The sequence below is a fragment of the Lithobates pipiens genome, unplaced genomic scaffold, assembly GCF_037356315.1.
Source record: "Lithobates pipiens isolate NorthernLeopardFrog02 unplaced genomic scaffold, aLitPip1_a1.2 Scaffold_1, whole genome shotgun sequence".
In the NCBI taxonomy this organism is placed as follows: Eukaryota; Metazoa; Chordata; class Amphibia; order Anura; family Ranidae; genus Lithobates; species Lithobates pipiens.
In genome coordinates, this window is record NW_027507685.1 from 205,324,222 (window position 1) to 205,343,093 (window position 18,872).

The 18,872-nt window shown below is 42.9% G+C and overlaps 1 protein-coding gene across 2 annotated transcripts in view; it reads right to left on the bottom strand.

Moving 5' to 3' along the window:
* Positions 1–16,739, bottom strand: part of KPTN (kaptin, actin binding protein) — a 61,188-nt gene extending 44,449 nt beyond the window's left edge. The window contains exons 1-7 of one of the 2 annotated variants that reach the window (XM_077480820.1): positions 16,488–16,739; positions 15,723–15,805; positions 12,319–12,403; positions 9,504–9,558; positions 7,507–7,582; positions 4,858–4,931; positions 2,758–2,867 (exon numbers count right to left, since the gene is read on the bottom strand). In XM_077480820.1, the coding sequence (XP_077336946.1) occupies positions 2,758–2,867; positions 4,858–4,931; positions 7,507–7,582; positions 9,504–9,558; positions 12,319–12,403; positions 15,723–15,805; positions 16,488–16,719 (715 nt within the window). In that variant the 5' untranslated portion in view covers positions 16,720–16,739. The remainder of the gene's footprint in view (positions 1–2,757; positions 2,868–4,857; positions 4,932–7,506; positions 7,583–9,503; positions 9,559–12,318; positions 12,404–15,722; positions 15,806–16,487) is intronic. The other variant, XM_077480812.1, reaches the window with a different exon arrangement.
* Positions 16,740–18,872: the final 2,133 nt, after the last annotated feature.

Below are 18,872 nucleotides of genomic sequence, written 5' to 3' on the forward strand. Positions count from 1 at the left end.
AGTTTAAAAAAAGTGAATAAAATGAAGTTATGGGAATTGTATTAAAGATGAATTCCAGGTACTGTATTGATTATTGTACATCGTCACATTGGTACACTAGCAACCCAAGTCCCCTGCTGCATGCTAAACACAAGAGGTCGCCACTGGCACCATACAGAGATCACTTTACATTTTCTCAATGAATGCAAAGCACACTCTGATTGGACGAGGTGGAGAGGCAGGGGGGTGACCTCAAACGCTCCACCTTGTCCAATCAGAGAAAGATTTGCCTGTAAAAGAGAAATTGCAAGGCATTCTCTTAAAGGATAACTAAAAAAATTGGCATATTTTTGCAGGAAAAACAAACAAAAAAAAAGTGTATTTATAATATTTTTCCTTAAGGAGCCTGGAAAGCATTACATCCCTGATTATCAGATCAGGGGTGCAATGGCAGACTCCTGCAGACAAGCCCCACAGCTTTCAGTCCATACCTGCAGACAGGCTGGCTGTTTACAAGCTGCAGGGCTTGTGAATGAACTACGAGGCCGCTCATCAGCGACCTTACAGTCCATTCAGAACTACAAGCAGTCAGCCACAAAGGCTGACATGTACTTGTAGTTCAAATAATTCACACATTATTTCGAAATAGTAGCAGAAGGCGCCAGGAGAAGAGCCCCACTTGCTGTCACAGAGGGGGAGTGGGGCTGCAGCTGCTGGAATATGTTACATATTCCACCCTAAATGCGGGTGGGACATGTAACATGTTCTGAAAGGTGAACTTATTTTTCAGTGGTGCTCATGAACAGAAGCCAATCTCCTGTGTTCACAATGCAGCTGCTCTGCATGGGATCCAGAAGCTTGTGGAGAGCACTGTAGTAGCAGAGTCTACTACAGTGATTTCCATCTTCTAGAGGAAGCCAATAGGTATAGTTTATGCATAACACACCAAGAAAATATATATAGTGAGTGCCCAGAATAATAGAGCTGTTGGCACACAAGGCCTCCTGGAGATGTATCCCCTGAGGACGTACATATGAAACGCATTGGGAAGGGTCTACGCGCTGATGTCACGCCGTTGTTTCTGGGTTCTCTGAGCAGTGGCCATCTTTGTAAGTCTGGACAGCTTGTTTCTATGAGCTATTGTGCTACAGCGATTTTATATGTTGATCTCTCGTAATAAAATACTACACTATATAGTAGAGCTGCACAATTAATGGTCAAGAATCGTTATCGCGATCTTGACTAAAGTGTTTCACAAAGTTTCTCAAGAAAGAAAGAGAAAAACTAGGCAGTCTGCCAAGAATCAAAACATTCTTTATCAGTTGAACTTAAGTATATACATTGTAACAATTTGTTAATGGAATAGACTTTGTGTGTAAGTGAAAAAAAAGTTTAACCATTTTAAAAGGTTGTAAACTCTTACAAACCACTTTGACCTACAGGTAAGCCTAGATTAAGGCTTACCTGTAGGTCCAAGAAATATCTCCCAAACCTATACGGTTTAGGAGATATTTGCCCGAAGACGGGCACCGCTGTCTATGGCGCATGCAGGCGCACTGAGCGTGGCATCGTCGATGACGAAGATTCCGTGCATCTCGGCTCCCGTGCGCATGCGCGGGAGTGACGTCATCGCGGCTTCGCCGAATGACAGCGGCCGAGCTGCGAGACCCCACCGAGAAGATGGATGCGCCGGACTACAGGGGACAGCAGTGACTTCGGTGGCTCCTGTGTCAGGTAAGTGACACATAATGGACTATCTGATGCATAGTAGTCCATTATGCTTTGCCTTTGCAGGGAATGAAAGAGGAAGTAAACTCATCAGGGTTTACTTCCTCTTTAAACACTAACCCATTTTCTGACATTTGTTGGTTTCAAGTTAAAATTATTTTTTTCTCCAGAAAATTACTTAGAACCCCCAAACATTATATATTTTTAGTAGACACCCTAGAAAATAAAATGGTGGTTGTTGCAATATTTTATGTCACACTGTATTTGGGCAGTGGTCTTCCAAATCCAATTTTTTTTTTTAATTACTTTAATGGAAAAAAAAAAAAAAAAATAAAAAAAAAAAAAAAAACCCTAACCAGTAAAGTTAGCCCATTTTTTTTTTTTTTTTTGCATAAACGTGAAAGATTTTACGTTGTGGGAATCGTGATCTTTATTCTAAGCAAAAAAAAATAAAAATCTTAATTCTCATTTTGGCCAGAATCGTGCAGCTCTACTATATAGTACTTTCTGGGCTCTGTGGTGAGATTTTTATATGCAGTTGGTTGGTGGCGCTCTTAATTGGTATTTCATGCTATGAACAAGAGGAAGTCAGTAAGAATACCTGCTAAGGAGATCTGATTAACGGTTCATGGTGCATTTTTCTGGTGCGTGCATAATCAGTGGAGGCTCATTGGATGCTCTGTGGCACCCAGCAGAATTCTTTGGTTTTACACTGCATTTGCGTGTTGTGTCTTAACTCTGGTGAGTGCATAATGGATCATAGCCCAAGCATTCATTGGGGCATCTACATATGGTGGACACCATTTCACTTTAGATCTTTTGTCACTACATTTAGTTTGGGACTGTATATTTATATAAAATAATTTTTTGATCTATTATCACACCGATTTAAGCACTGCACTTATATTGATTACGGTATATGCATAGTTGCATTGCTCTAAGCTGGCTGTAACTACGTTAAAATATCCATTCTTCTTTACACCTTTTCAATAAGATAGTGTTTGCCAAGAACAGTAAAATAAAAAAAGAGAAGGTTTGAGTTCCTCTTACCTCGCTTTCCTTGATCAACATGCGAGACGCAAAAATATCCACTTTGACATCCGTATGCCGTAATGCGTCTTTGGGTGTCTGGTATGTTATGAACGCTCAACCATGTAACACTACAAATGACAAACGCTGTGGTAAGTTTCAGGCATGAATAAGGCAAAGCAGTACCCCACAATTAAAATCATCACTGTGAGCAAACAACTAAATACATGGTAACAATACACATGATACAATAGGATTTCTTCAAATATGTATAGGTCACGTGATTTACAAAGTCTGGCCACCCTTCATAGCTAGGCAGGTGACCGTTTTAAAGCAGAACTGTTAACTTTGGATTCCTAGATACCTCTTCCCTAGCTGAATAAAAACACTGTACACTTTTTTATTTAAATGAGTGTCTTACTTTTTGCTTAATTCACGATTTATGTCCTGTGAGGTCATTGGCTCCATCAGAAAAATGCACTACTCCAGGGTGCTAGGGGAAGGATCCAAAAAAGCCTTGCACATCACAACGCAAGCGGGATTCAATGGGAATGCACAACAAGGTTGGCATGCATGTGGACAGAACTCTGCTATGGCAGAGCATAGCTGCCAAACAATTGTAATGGGCAGGTTGCAACCAGGGGCTGTGGAGATCGTACAAACACACAGATGGAAGCATGATGTAATCATCTCACGCTTATCCTTCAGTAAGTTACAATAAAGAGGAAATGCAACCAGGAACCATCTCTCCATAGGCGAAAAACTGCAGCATCTGGTTGCATAACCTGGAAGATGCAATAAATAGGGAGGGATAAGGGACCTGTTTGGGGAAAAGAAATACTGCACTGTAAAAAAGAAACAGATAGTGCTTTTGCACAAGGAAGGCAAGTACCTTGCTAATAATATTCTATTCCTGCTAGCTGGAGTTCAGCTTTAAAGGATAAGTTCACCCCTAGGAACATGTTAAATGTTGCAGCCATATTTAGGGGGCAACATGTAACATGCTCCTATCCACTCACACTCCAACCCCCCCCCCCCCCCCCAACCACAGCCAGCGCTCTCTGCTCTGTGACAGTGGGCAGAGGACCTTCTCCTCGCACATGCTCTAACAATTCGCAAACATCGCAGCTGTGTGGGGCTCCGCTCACACTTACAAGTACTGTGAATGAATAGACTACAAGTACCATCATCCATTGAAGCTGATGGCTTGCAGTTCTCAATGAACGCACAAAGTCGTTGGTGAGTGCCTTTGTAGTTCATCGATTCTTCCTGCCACTCAATAACTACCTGTCTGTATCAGAGGTACGAGTAAAAAAGTACTAAGGGGGTGCAGGATCAAGGCACTGATCTGCTGATCACCAGTGCAGTGCTTTACAGGATGCAATATAAAAAAATTAAACATTTTTTTTACCTGTAAAAGGAAGTGCATTTATTACTATTTTTGTTAACAAAAAAGGTGAAAAGCCTAACATTTTGCAATTGCCCAATCACCAATGTGCTTCAAGAAGTCATTAGCCTTACCACACTACTAATTTAGATGACTACAGATGGTGCAATTTTCTTTCCCGAATTAAAATAAATAAATAGCATGAATCCTTTCTGAGGAGCTATTGTGTTCCCTTAGCGGGGTGCAGGGGGAACACAAGGATGGCAATTATTGCACAGAAAATCCAACAGGCTGGTTGTACCCAAGATCAATCGAACAGTCCTATGGCCAGCTTTACTAACCATAGAGCAGCCAGGTGACAGCTGAAGATGATGAATTAACCAAGAAATGATGGAGTAACTTTCTTGGCTGTGCAATGTGGTAGGAAGCAAGCTAAGCAGAATTACAAATCCTTTTACAGCACAGCAAAGCTTTCTTTAAATGAATGGCAATACATGGTACACATACTTAAATTTAATGGTCTAGATCTATAAAAAATAAAATAAAAAAAAGAAGAAGAAGAAAGCCCAGGGCCAGAAGGAAGTTGGCCAATTTGTTACTTCTGTCGCAATTCCCAGAAGAGTTCTTCTTTACTTAGAGCAAGGAGACTGTAAGCACAAGTATAACTAGACCCTGACGACGCTTAATCTCTAGTGATAGCAGACAGTACATCTATCAGAAGAATTACATCTTACTTGCTGGGGAGATCTCTCAGCTCTGGAAAAAGGTTTTCAACTGGTTGTTCTTCAAACTGGTGAAGGCTTTCATTCTGTTTCCAAATTAAAAGATGACAACATTTATAACAAAAGGAAATTCACATTATGAACATACAAAGCCTTAAGCTCAGTTCACACTAGTGCAAATTGTCATGCAGCTTTGGACACAAAGTCGCCTGACAAGGAGCAGTCCATTTATTTCAATGGCACCTGTTCCTATGTACGCTGCAACTTTGAAAAGTTTTTTGCACTACTTTGATGCAACTTTCTTGCGACTTGAGTGCCAGAGAGTGTAAAGTCGCATAAAAGCGAACAGAGCCTTTGCCCCAAGCTACATCATCAAATGAATCTCAAAAGATCACCTAAACCATCCTCCCCAGACCTTCCATTCTCTAGCTCCCTTTTTACCTTCCTCCATGCTTGCCTCCTGAACTTCCCAGAGCTTCTCTCATGGCTGACATGTACTTGTAGTTCAAATCATTCACACATTATTTCGAAATAGTAGCAGAAGGCGCCAGGAGAAGAACCCCACTTGCGGTCACTGAGAGGGGGAGTGGGGCTGCAGCTGCTGGAATATGTTACATGTGCCACTCTAAATGTGGGTGGGACATGTAACATGTTCTGAAAGGTGAACTTATTTTTTAATGGTGCTCATGAACAGCAGCCAATCTCCTGTGTTCACAATGCAGCTGCTCGGCGCGGGATCCAGAAGCTTGTGGAGATCACTGTAGTAGCAGAGTCTACTACAGTGATTTCCATCTTCTAGAGGAAGCCCACAGGTATAGTTTATGCATAACACACCAAGAAAATATATAGCGAGTGCCCAGAATAATAGAGCTGTTGGCACACAAGGCCTCCTGGAGACGTATCCCCTGAGGACGTACATACGAAACGCATTGGGAAGGGCCTACGCGCTGATGTAATGCCGTCGTTTCTGGGTTCTCTGAGCAGTGGCCATCTTTGTAAGTCTGGACGGCTTGTTTCTATGAGCTATTGTGCTACAGCGATTTTATATATTTATCTCTCGTAATAAAATACTACACTATATAGTAGAGCTGCACAATTAATGGTCAAGAATCGTTATCTTGACTAAAGTGTTTCACAATGTTTCTCAAGAAAGGAAGAAAAAAAACTGGGCAGTCTGCCAAGAATCAAAACATTCTTTAACAGTTGAATTGTAACAATTTGTCAATGGAATAGACTGTGTGTAAGTGAAAAAAAAGTTTAACCATTTAAACAATAAACCTTTTTCTGACATTTGTTGGTTTCAAGTTAAAATCATTTTTTTTTTTGCTAGAAAATTACTTAGAACCCCCAAACATTATATATATTTTTAGTAGACACCCTAGAGAATAAAATAGTGGTTGTTGCAATATTTTAGTGCCAGAGTGTGTAAAGTCCCATAAAAGCGAACAGAGCATTTGCCCCAAGCTACATCATTAAATGAATCTCAAAAGATCACCTAAACCATCCTCCGCAGACCTTCCATTCTCTAGCTCCCTTGTTGCCTTCCTCCATGCTTGCCTCCTGAACTTCCCAGAGCTTCTCTCATCTTCTGGAATGCCTTACCCCAACCCATCTGGCTATCTTCTACTCTGTCTACCTTAAGACAATCTCTGAAATCTCATCTCTATAAGGAAGCCTGACCCACCTCTATCGGACAACAACTTTTACTTTCTTTATTAACTCACCCCCTCCCGCAATTATTACCTGTTGTACAACTTGCCCCTGTCTTTTAGATTGTAAGCTCTCACAAGCAAAGATCTTCTAACACTCTGGTCTTGAATTATATTGCAAACTGTACTGTCCCCTTTTACCTTGTAAAATGCTGTGCAAATTGCTGAAGCTATACTGTAAAATGAATATTTATAATAATGGATGACTTGTTATAAATAGTGTGCTTCTATACTCCTCTCTTGAGACCATCCATTAAAATATGCCTGCCATTACCACATAGTAGATGAAATGCTAATTTCAATGAAAGTCAGACACCTGAATGTTGGTGCAATCTTTTTTTTCCCCCCTAGCAGAGTTTTATTGTCTTTTTTCTCTCATTATTACAGGTACAAACAGTAGAAAAAGGGGGGAAAAAAAAAAAACACGCAGGATGTGAGTGTGATAAAGATAATTTTTTGTCCAACAAAGACAATCAAAAATCAGTTTTGACATATCAGATCTGTATAACATTGTACAATAACAACCTGAATGTATTTGCAGACAGCTTTATAAGGCTCAGCAGCTACCAGCCAAATTTCAATCCACCTATGGCCGTTCCTGCTTGACAGAAGTCAATCTAACGATTCACTTGTGTGTAACAGAATAATGGAAATTTTTCATTTAATCAGCAGCTGCAGCACCAATCCATGTACTCTGACAGTGGAGCACAGCGGGTAGGATTCCTCCATCCACCTCGCTTGTGTGGAAGGGATAATCAGTTTGTTTTTGTTTTTTATTGGCCTGTTGATGGTATGTATGTTTTTTTTATTTTTATTTTATACATTACTACAGTGAGCTGTGGTTAGGCTGTCACTTCTATCTCTGGTCCTAAAATGCTAAAAGCAAAAAGCAACAGCACTATTTCAATGTATACCCATCTGTATGTCACAGATCAGCTACCAATTATCTTACCTCTTTGTAAAGATGGATGTATTGATCATTGCCTCCCAGTAAAAAAACTGTCTCCTGCTGATCTCCATCCTGAACCCTGTTAAAATTATAAAACAGATTTTAAAAAAGGTACTTGTATATAACTAGATGGGAGCTGCCATTGATAGTGCACGCTCCAAGGCTGTCATTGTAATTCTTTGATTTATCTGCTGACTTGGAACAAGCATGCATGCATGCATACATACATACATACATAAGGCGCCAGTACACTTAATACAAACATTCCACCGCTTACATTGTCAAAATTTCAGTTATGGCATCTTTCATATCTCTATTGTGGCAGAAAATGAATAATATAAACATTCAATAAACAGTACACTACAATGGGTGTTAAAGTGGTTGTAAACCCTTACAAACCACTTTGACCTACTGGTAAGCCTAGATTAAGGCTTACCTGTAGGTCCAAGCAATATCTCCTAAACCTATATGGTTTAGGAGATATTTGCCCGAAAACGGGCACCGCTGTCTACGGCACATGCGGCGTAGACAGCGGCGCGCAGGCGCACTGAGCATGGCATTCTCAGCGACGGAGCTGCCGCGCGTGTCGGCTCCTGTGCGCATGCGCGGGAGTGACGTCATCGCGGCTTCGCCGAATGACAACGGTGGAGCTGCGAGACCCCACCAACAAGATGGATGCGGCGGACTACAGGGGACAGCGTTGACTTCGCTGGCTCCTGTGTCAGGTAAGTGACACATAATGGGCTACTATGCGATGCATAGTAGTCCATTATGCTTTGCCTTTGCAGGGAATGAAAGAGGAAGTAAACTCATCAGGGTTTACTTCCTCTTTAACTATACCAACGAAAGCAAAAGTGGAACAGTTTTCTATAAAAAACCAATCAAGTTTAAGTGAAACTATATGCAAAATAAAAAATAGCATATATAATGCAGTCCGTCAATAACATTAAGGGTTCACACCATGAATTGCACAGGAATGCTCTGTACATGCCGTTTCGATTCACATGCAATCTGGCTAGAGGGCGATTTCAGCCCATTCATTTGAATGAAGATCGCAAGTGCAGTGCATTTTGAAAGTGGTGATGGAAATGCGCACCAAACTCACATTTCTAGTATTGTGCCCTGGTGGGAACAGGCCCTAACACAGCAGCCTTTGGTTTTCCCAAGTCCTCCTGTAACAATGTTTTATAGTCTGTTGATCCGACTATCAAGGCTGTGCTGTCCCCCCCCCCCCCCCCCCCAACTTTCTTTAGGAGTTTGTATATATGAAGCTATACTGCTGGCCCTCAAAAAAAACTATTTGCGGTGGAACGCTTTTTAAAAATGTGTTAGGCAGTGAGAAGATGATATACAAGAAGGTGCCATATAACTGTTCCTGTGACTGCGAAGAAAAGCATTGTGGGTACAGCCCCAAGAAACTGCAGTTCTCGGGTTGGGGGGGGGGGGTGGGTAGGAAATAAAGCTGAGGTTCAACCACCTGCTTATACCGGATCACCTGTGAAAATAAAGAAAACCTCTGCCCCTTTCAGCACTCACTGGAGCACCAGGTGGAGAGGGAGCAAAAATGGCTGGCTCAGCATGCTGGGAGGCTAAGCCAGCTGCTTAAAAGACATCTGGGTGGATCCCGACATTTTTGGGATGATTCCAGGACGGTGGAGCAGGTCTGTGACATCAACTGGCAGCAGACTTTAGCCTGCTGATGGCTGATTTTGGGTCAAAAGGAGAACACACGTAAGTGCAATCTACTCCTGTGTCCCACATAGGAAGTATGACAAACAGAGCTTTGGCAATACTTCTCTTTAATGCAGCCATCTTTGGCAAGTGAAAATATATAACATTTTGGTTTTAGGGTTTAGATACACTTTCAAATAAAGAGGAATAACAACTCCCCTTGTTGCGATTCGGCCCCACCATTACACCTGTGGTTTAATACAAAAAAAAAATAAAAAAAATAGTACAATGAACAATGGTATACACAATAAAGTTCTTTCAATACTCACTCAGCATGGCACAGCTGGAAAGGGGTAAATTTCAGTTCTAGATTTAAGCAACTTTCTGAGAAAGAAGGAAAAAATAAAATAAAAAAAAGGGTGGACTGTGAGCAGCAAATAAGTTAAACTTCTTATGAAAAGTGTTCCTAAAGAGAACATGTTTTGTTGTTAATAGCAAACTTCCTGCCTTACCATGGAGGTGATGGGACCAAATTTGCTATGGAAGGTATTTGGAATTACTGTATGCCTATCATACTGTACAGAGTGAAGAAATACGATGCAACACTGTGTATCCTGCAGATACCGTTTCAATCACTGCACATCAGACCTGATGAATGGTGACTGAATTGCAATACAATGGTCTGTGTATACTCTAAAACCTACAGATTTTTTTTTTTAAATCTGTGGCACCTGTCAGTTATAATACTCTTTAGGGCTCTTCACACTTAGAGGGGCTGGCAGTGAAATTTTTATATTTTTTTTACTTTACAGCCACTTTGTTTTATGAAGCAACCCTACACTGTAAATGTGTAAAACAATGCCTCTAAAAACCTAATCTCCCATCTTTTCTGGTTGGTCACATGTCCTCTGGCCGCTCTCCTCCAGTCTAAGGCCCCATTCACACCTGAACGTAGCGTTTGCAGGCAGAAAATTGCACAATTTTACAGCGTTTTTTGCTGTGTTTTTACCACGGTTTTGCAGCGTTTTGCTGCGATTTTGTGCAGGGCAAAAGGTCATCAATGTAAAAAGAAGAAAAATGCCCAAATCTGCCCGATTTGAGCGACAAAAAAGGGTCCAGAACTTGTTTGAGCTTCAGGTGACACGAAGTGGAGATGTGAACCATCTCCATTGAGAAGAATAGATTTTTTCCCCCCTCCAGCGTTTTGTAGCTTCAGGCTTAAAGCTACAAAACGCTCATGTGTGAATGGGGCCTTAGGACTACAGCAGGAGGGGCCGAAGATTCCCTCTTACGTCAGCCAGGGAGGTCACCTGACCACTGTGCTGTCTGCTCAGCCCTTCCCGCTGTTGCCTTTAGATCGAGGAGAGTGGCCAGAGGTCATGTGACCAGCAAAAGAAGATTTCAGATAAAGGAATTTAGAGGCATCTTTTTATCAAAAAACATTTACACTGTAGAATGGCTTCATAAAAGAAGGGCTGGCAGTAATTCTCATTTAATTTTACTTTACTATTAATAGTGGCAGGATGGGAGAGGAGGGGCAGCTCGCTCTCTCATACACACACATACACAGGAGCAGACAGTCAGAAAGGGAAAGGGGAAGAGAGGAGAGCAGCGGGATGACAGAGGCAAAAAAAATTGACCATGGCAATCATGGATCAGCAGCCATGATTACCGTGGTCAGCACACTAAAGGGGACACTGGAACAGGCAGAATCAACCAGGTTTTCTACAGCTTAGGGACAAGTTAGACAGCACAAGCACTGTGCTATTTAGCCTGCTATAAGGAATTTTTTTTTTTTTTTTTTTTTAGGGTTACAACCACTTTAAGCGATCTCTTGTAAAGCGTTGCTGTGTGTTAACATGTGTTGAATTAAGACAGCCCGTTCATTCTGATTGAGCTGCCAACGCAACACAATGGATAAAATAAAAACACAAAAACCTTTGTTTTAACAAAGCAGTGCACCATAATGCGTGGTATGTGCATTGAACTCCATTGTACAGTGCATGAAACTGCTATACACGATTGCCACTGCAACACCCTGCGCATTACCATGTACATTGACTTTGGTTTGTGTCTGAGCTGCTTTACCAACTCATACAAGTCAATGTGAAAGCAAATACAACTCAAAGCAACAAGTAGCAGCTCAAAAACAGCTGAAAGCACCCCAATGAGCAACTCAAGGGTGACTGATATGAAGTAAATGAAGGTAACTGAAATTATATACTGTATTGGACTTGATTCTGAGACCAAGGCTAGTGTACCATGAAGCCTTAAAGATGAATTCCAGGTATACCCATCTTCTAAATAGTGCGACTGGGAAATGTAACCATGTACAGTATATACACCATACCAGATTATGACTAAGCAATTTCAATTCGTGAAACGCATTAAACTCTGCCAGATCTGCATTGATCTCATGATGTCTACAATGTTGTCTGATCATTTTTATCTTCAATAAAGTCTTCACTTTTGCTTCAAACATGTGAGTTCAGTCAAACCTTCTCCTGTTCCAGTGGCTCAGATTGTGGACTGGACCTGCACAGTGAGGTTAAAGCGTGGGACTGCTCTCACCTGGAGCAGCTTGGCTTTGCTTTCTATCATATATCATGCCTGGTTGTTGTTCTGGTAGATGGAAATCACGGATGCAGACACCGCTACTGCAGTGATCTCCACAAGTTCCCAGGACTAGTGCCGGCCCTGCTGCGTTCCTAACACAGAAGAATGACCACTCCGCACAGGCGCCTTTACGAAAATGATTTGTATCTGCTAAATGAATACAAAGTGTGACATCACCACTCCACCTCATCCATTCAGAAAATACAAAGCATTCTCTGAATGGCGTTTATTCCAAGCTGCCAACCTCCTGTGTTCAGAATGCAGCGCAGTTACTCTGAACTTGAAAACTACTGAAGACAACTGAAGTAGTGGTGTCTTCTATAGTGGTTTCCAGGGACATCAGCCAGGTATGGTATGGTATATACTTTGTTACACTGGACCAAGCTGGATTGATACAACTATGTAATAATTTCCATACAAGGTATCGTTCTTTTAATGCTTAAGTAGACATCTTCAGCTACAATGATATAAATATGTTTTTTCTACATAAAATTTTATACAAAGCATTTGTGCACATGTGAAGCTTACGTGCAATGGAATCCAGATTATATTCAGATCCAGGCTCATAGTCACAGTAAATATTCAGAAAAGGACTGGCCTTATCTCCCGAATCCTACAAATAATCAATGTGCAACGGGTTAGACAGAATGATTATATCGATTTTTATTTTATTTATTATACATATACACTGTATTTCAAAAAAGTGAGTACACCCGTCACAATTTTGTAGATATTTGATTATATCTTTTCATATGACAACACTGAAGAAATGACACTTTTCTAAAATGTAAAGTAAAGTAGTGAGCATACAGCTTGTATAACCGTTTAAATCTCATGTTTCCTCAAATAACGCAACACACAGCCATTAACCATTTACCCACTGGGCACTTAAACCCCCTTCCTAACCAGACCCATTTTTAGCTCTCACATTTTGAATGACAATTACTCAGTCATGCAACACTGTACCTATATGAAATGTTTGTCCTTTTTTTCCCCACACAAATAGAGCTTTCTTTTGGTGGTATTTAAAGAGGAAGTAAACCCTTCCAAACAACTTGGACCTATAGGTAAGCCTAGATTAAGGCTTACCTGTAGGTCCAAGCAATATCTCCTAAACCTATATGGTTTAGGAGATATTTGCCCGAAAATGGGCACCGCTGTCTACGGCGCATGCGCCGTAGACAGCGGCGCGCAGGCGCACTAAATGCGGCAAATCCAAGAATGGATTTGCCAAATTTGTCGACTCCCGTGCGCATGCGCGGGAGTGACGTCATCGCGGCTTCGCCGTATGGCAGCGGCGGAGCTGCGAGACGCGACTCCCGTGCGCATGCGCGGGAGTGACGTCATCGCGGTTGCGCCGCTGTGATTCGTCGGAGCTGCGAGACGCCACAAGCAACATGGATGCGGCGGACTACAGGGGACAGCGGCGACTTCGCTGGCTCCTGTGTCAGGTAAGTGACACATAATGAGCTACTATGCGATGCATAGTAGTCCATTATGCTTTACCTTTGCAGGGAAAAAAAGAGGAAGTAAACCCATCAGGGTTTCCTCTTTGCGCTGTAAAAAAAAAAAAAAAAAATGCATTTTTCTTTGTTTCTGTTATAAAATTTTGCAAATTAGTAATTTTTCTTCATATATTTTGGCCAAAATTTATACTGCTACATATCTTTAGTAAAAATAACACAAATCTGTGTATATTATTTGGTCTTTGTGAAAGTTATAGAGTGCACAAGCTATGGTGCCAATATCTGAAAATTGATCACACCTGATGTACCGACGGCCTGTCTCATTTCTTGAGACCCTAACAAGCCATGAAAATAACAAATACCCCCCAAATGACTCCTTTTTGGAAAAGTGGATATGCCAAGGTATTTAGTTAGAGGCATGGTGAGTTTTTTGAAGCTGTAATTTTTTCCCATAATTCTTTGCAAAAATCAATATTTTTTTTTTCTTTTTTTCCACAAAATTGTTATTTTAGCAGGTTATTTCTCACACACAGCATATGCATACAACAAATTACATTCTATTATTCCTCCTGAGTATGGCGATACCACAAGTGTAAGACTTTTACACAGCCTGGACACATACAGAGGACCAACATGCATGGAGCGCCATCGGGCGTTCTTGGCGCATAAATTACACATATAATTTGTTGACTACCTCTTCACACTTTTGAAGGCCCTGGAGAACCAGGACAATGAAAACGCCCAAAAAATGACCTCATTTTGGAAAGAAAAACACCCCAATATATAATCTATGAGGCACAATGAGTCTTTTGAACATGTCATTTTTTCTACAAGTTTTTGGAAATGTGTAAAGAAAATGAAAAAATGCATTTTTATTTTTTGACAGAATGTTGTCCATTTACACAATGTTTCTAACACATAGCATGTACAAATGACACCCCAAAATAGATTCTCCTACTCCTGAGTACGGTGATACCATATGTGTAAGACTTTTCCACAACGTGGAGGCCCAACATGCAGGAAGCACCATCAGGTGCTCTAGGGGCATAAGTTTCAAATCCAACTACCTATTACACTTTTGTGAGGCACTGTAGTGGCATGGATAAGAACTGATGTGGCATGGATGAGCATGAATGGGGGTGGCTGAGTACGGATGGGTACGGCTGAGTATGGCTGGGTATAGATGGGATGGCTGGGTACGACTGAGTATGGCTAATTATGGATGGGGGTGGGTGGGATGGTTGAGCATGAATGGATGGATGAGTATTGCTGAGGATGGATGGCTGAGCATGGATGGATGGATGTGTATGCCGAGTATGGATGGCTGATTATGATGAGTATGGATGGGTGAGGATGGATGGGTGAGGATGGATGGATGAGGATGCTGAGCATGGATGGATGAGTTTGCCGAGTATGGATGAATGAGTATGCGGAGTATGGATGGATGAGCATGGATGGATGAGCATGGATGGATGAGTATTCTGAGTATGGATGGCTGAGTATGTATGGATGGATGGCTGGAGTGGACATATATCAGCGCTGTGGGCAATACACATCCAGCCCACAGCGCTGCTGCCACCGATCTCTCCCCATCCACTGTACCGATCGGTATAGAGAGGGGAGAGAGGAACCGGATGCGACACCGGTTTGTTTACAAGTGATCGCTCCATCATTTGACGGAGCAATCACGTGGAAAACAGCTGCTATCAGCGGCCATTTACCGTGATCCAGAGGACCTGGCAGTCATGGATACGGTTTAGGAGATATTTACCTAAAGACAGCCACCGCTGTCTACGGTGCATGCGCCGTAGACAGCGGCGCGCAGGCGCACTGGGTAAGCCGCAGGTTGCGGCGCCAAGCCGCGAGTGTCGGCTCCCGTGCTCATGCACGGGAGTGACGTCATCGCTGCTCCGGCGAATCACAGCGCCGGAGCAGCGAGACCCACCAAGAAGATGGACGCTCGGAACTACAGGGGACAGCGGTGACTTCGCTGGCTCCTGCGGAATCAAAGAGGAAGTAAACCCATCAGGGTTTACTTCCTCTTTAAGGGGAAAGAAACAATACACTTGTAAGAAGCAATAGAAAGTTAAATAAAACGGGGAAAGAGTGCCCCCTTACACCAGTGCCCCCACTAAAGTCCTAGAAATCCTACAAGGCTGTGGCACTTGGCTGTAGTCTGGAGACCTGATTGAAGAGAAGACTGTCTCTTACTTCTGAGAGATTTCCTTTCACTTTTGCGATGGGACACAGAAAAGCAAAACAAAAACTGACAGATCTGCCCACCATTCTCTAATCTGGTCTGGTCTTCAGACCTCCTGTATGGTATGGTGCTGTAGGTGTAAGAAGGGAGCGATGATGAGTGGAGTTGTGTTTTAGGGGGACAAAGTGAAAAGGCAGCTAAAAAACATTCGGCCTCCCCTCATGCCATTTGGAGAATCCCAGCCTACAAAGCAGTTTATAGCGCACCTTAATGAAAGTGATCCCCACAACCAGACCGCGCTTGGGAGGAGACTTGCTGAAGGAATCGATGGAAACAATTTCAGCATCCACTGAAAAAAAGAATTAGAGATTATAAAAATTGGAGGACAGACATCACGGTGTATTGGGGGGAGTTCACACTGCTGTGGGGGGAGGACAGGGTGGAAATGCACCCAAAACACATCAGACATGCACACAGTTAATTCCTAATGGCACCCCCATGCATCGGAAAACGCAGAGCTTTTGCACCGTGCGGTTTCTGTGTGGCTGTGATGCTGTGTGGTTTAGGAAAGAGTCAGGGACTTTTTCCTGTGTTTCTGGCAGCCTGCTGGGTCCATGTAAACACAGCACACAGGGACTGCCAGAGTGTGACCGCCCCCCTCCCCCTCGAGTGTGACCCCCGACACATGAACTGTTCTGATTGGGTCCCTTCTGGTCTGAGAAATAGATCATTCGATGGACTTTGTTACATTTGTTCAATAAGCACAACTAAATACCTGTTGATCCTGCCAGAAATCTTGTCAGCTGATCACTTCCTGTGCTGACTTATCAGGTACATTATTCTTAGCTAGGAGGACTACAGAAAACCTCCCTGCTATGTCATGTAAATAACATGGGAGGGGGGAAGGTGAACTGCCCCGCCCCCACCTGGTATATAGGTGAACTGCCGCACACCACCCCCACACGGGATATAGGTGAACGCCCCCTTCCCCCCACCTGGTATACAGGTGACCTGCACTGCACCGCCCCCACCTGGTATATAGGTGAACTGCACCTCCCTGGCCCCGGCTCGCAATCTCTCGCGCAGGTCCTGGTACTTGAAGTTGGTGACTTTTCCCTTTAGGGTGGCGGCCAGCAATTCATGCCCGCCAGGCCCGGGGCAGGGCAGCACCGACAGCCCGTACACATTGCTCTGAGAGCGAAAACGGCTGAACGTATCTTCTGTGAGAGGACAGCAAGCGGCAGACATGACCGGAAGTGACATCGCCGGTAAACACAGCTGCCAGATACAAAGATGGCCGATCGGGGCTGCAAAGGGACTCCTGAGACTTTTCTCGCCTATCGCGCATGCGCCGATTTCCAAGCATTGAAGCGCGCCTTTTGAGGCTGGGAAGGTGCCGAGGGCTGCACAGCTCCCCCTGCTGGACAATTTCACTGTTGTTTAACCAGCCAGCACTAAACTATATCCTTATTCTCCAAAAAGAACTGCTTGCCCTCCGGAACATTTACTCCCCTTCCTGACCAGGCCAATATTTATTTTGCTATACAACACTGCGTTACTTCAACTTACAATTGCGGGGTGATACAATGCTGTACATAAATGAAATGATAAAGGAAGTGATGTGAGTATTGGAAATGTATAGGGTACTGGCTGCCAACATCCTTAGTTAAATGGATTGGGAGAAAATATGCAACCAGTGCAAAAAAGTTCTCCCCGGGGGAGTTTTAAGGCAGGAAAATATAAAGAGTGAAAATATATAAGAAAAAAAAATGCACATATGTGCCAATTTTATTATATATTCGTTCTACAACGAACAAAATTGGCACATATGTGCAGGGCCGCTGATAGAAATCATGGGGCCCCGTACAGCCTACCTGACAGGGCCCCTTCAGCTCCACCCTGGTCCCTCCTTCAGCCCCACCCATTGCCCCTCCCCAGACCCCGCCTTGAAATAAAGTGTAGGTTTGTCTACAAGTGATATTTGGTTTTCTCCAGTTTTTATCCAAAAGAAATACTGTTTTCAGATGAGAACAGACCTCTTTATTATCTATACGTAATACAAACCATTAATGAATAAATAAAATGGTATTTTGGAGAGTCTTGGCAGGGTTTTTATTTCAGAGTCTTGGCAGCGTGTTTATTGCAGAGTCTTGGCAGGGTGTTTAATTGCAGAGTCTTGGCAGGGTATTTAATTGCAGAGTCTTGGCAGGGTGTTTATTGCAGAGTCTTGGCAGGGTGTTTATTGCAGAGTCTTGGCAGGGTGTTTATTGCAGAGTCTTGGCAGGGTGTTTAATTGCAGAGTCTTGGCAGGGTATTTAATTGCAGAGTCTTGGCAGGGTGTTTATTGCAGAGTCTTGGCAGGGTGTTTATTGCAGAGTCTTGGCAGGGTGTTTATTGCAGAGTCTTGGCAGGGTGTTTAATTGCAGAGTCTTGGCAGGGTATTTAATTGCAGAGTCTTGGCAGGGTGTTTATTGCAGAGTTTTGGCAGGGTGTTTATTGCAGAGTATTGGCAGGGTGTTTATTGCAGAGTCTTGACGGGGTGTTTATTGCAGAGTCTTGGCAGGGTATTTAATTGCAGAGTCTTGGCAGGGTATTGATTGCAGAGTCTTGGCAGGGTATTGATTGCAGAGTATTGGCAGCGTGTTTATTGCAGAGTATTGGCAGCGTGTTTATTGCACAGTCTTGGCAGGGTGTTTATTGCACAGTCTTGGCAGGGTGTTTATTGCACAGTCTTGGCAGGGTGTTTATTGCACAGTCTTGGCAGGGTGTTTATTGCAGAGTTTTGGCAGGGTGTTTATTGCAGAGTTTTGGCAGGGTGTTTAATTGCAGAGTCTTGGCAGGGTGTTTAATTGCAGAGTCTTGGCAGGGTGTTTATTGCAGTCTTGGCAGGGTGTTTATTGCAGAGTCTTGGCAGGGTGTTTATTGCAGAGTCTTGGCAGGGTGTTTATTGCAGAGTCTTGGCAGGGTGTTTAATTGCAGAGTCTTGGCAGGGTATTTAATTGCAGAGTCTTGGCAGGGTATTTAATTGCAGAGTCTTGGCAGGGTGTTTATTGCAGAGTCTTGGCAGGGTGTTTAATTGCAGTGTCTTGGCAGGGTATTTAATTGCAGAGTCTTGGCAGGGTATTTATTGCAGAGTCTTGGCAGGGTATTTATTGCAGAGTCTTGGCAGGGTGTTTAGTTGCAGAGTCTTGGCAGGGTGTTTAGTTGCAGAGTCTTGGCAGGGTGTTTAGTTGCAGAGTCTTGGCAGGGTGTTTAGTTGCAGAGTCTTGGCAGGGTGTTTAGTTGCAGAGTCTTGGCAGGGTGTTTAGTTGCAGAGTCTTGGCAGGGTATTTATTGCAGAGTCTTGGCAGGGTATTTATTGCAGAGTCTTGGCAGGGTATTTATTGCAGAGTCTTGGCAGCGTGTTTATTGCAGAG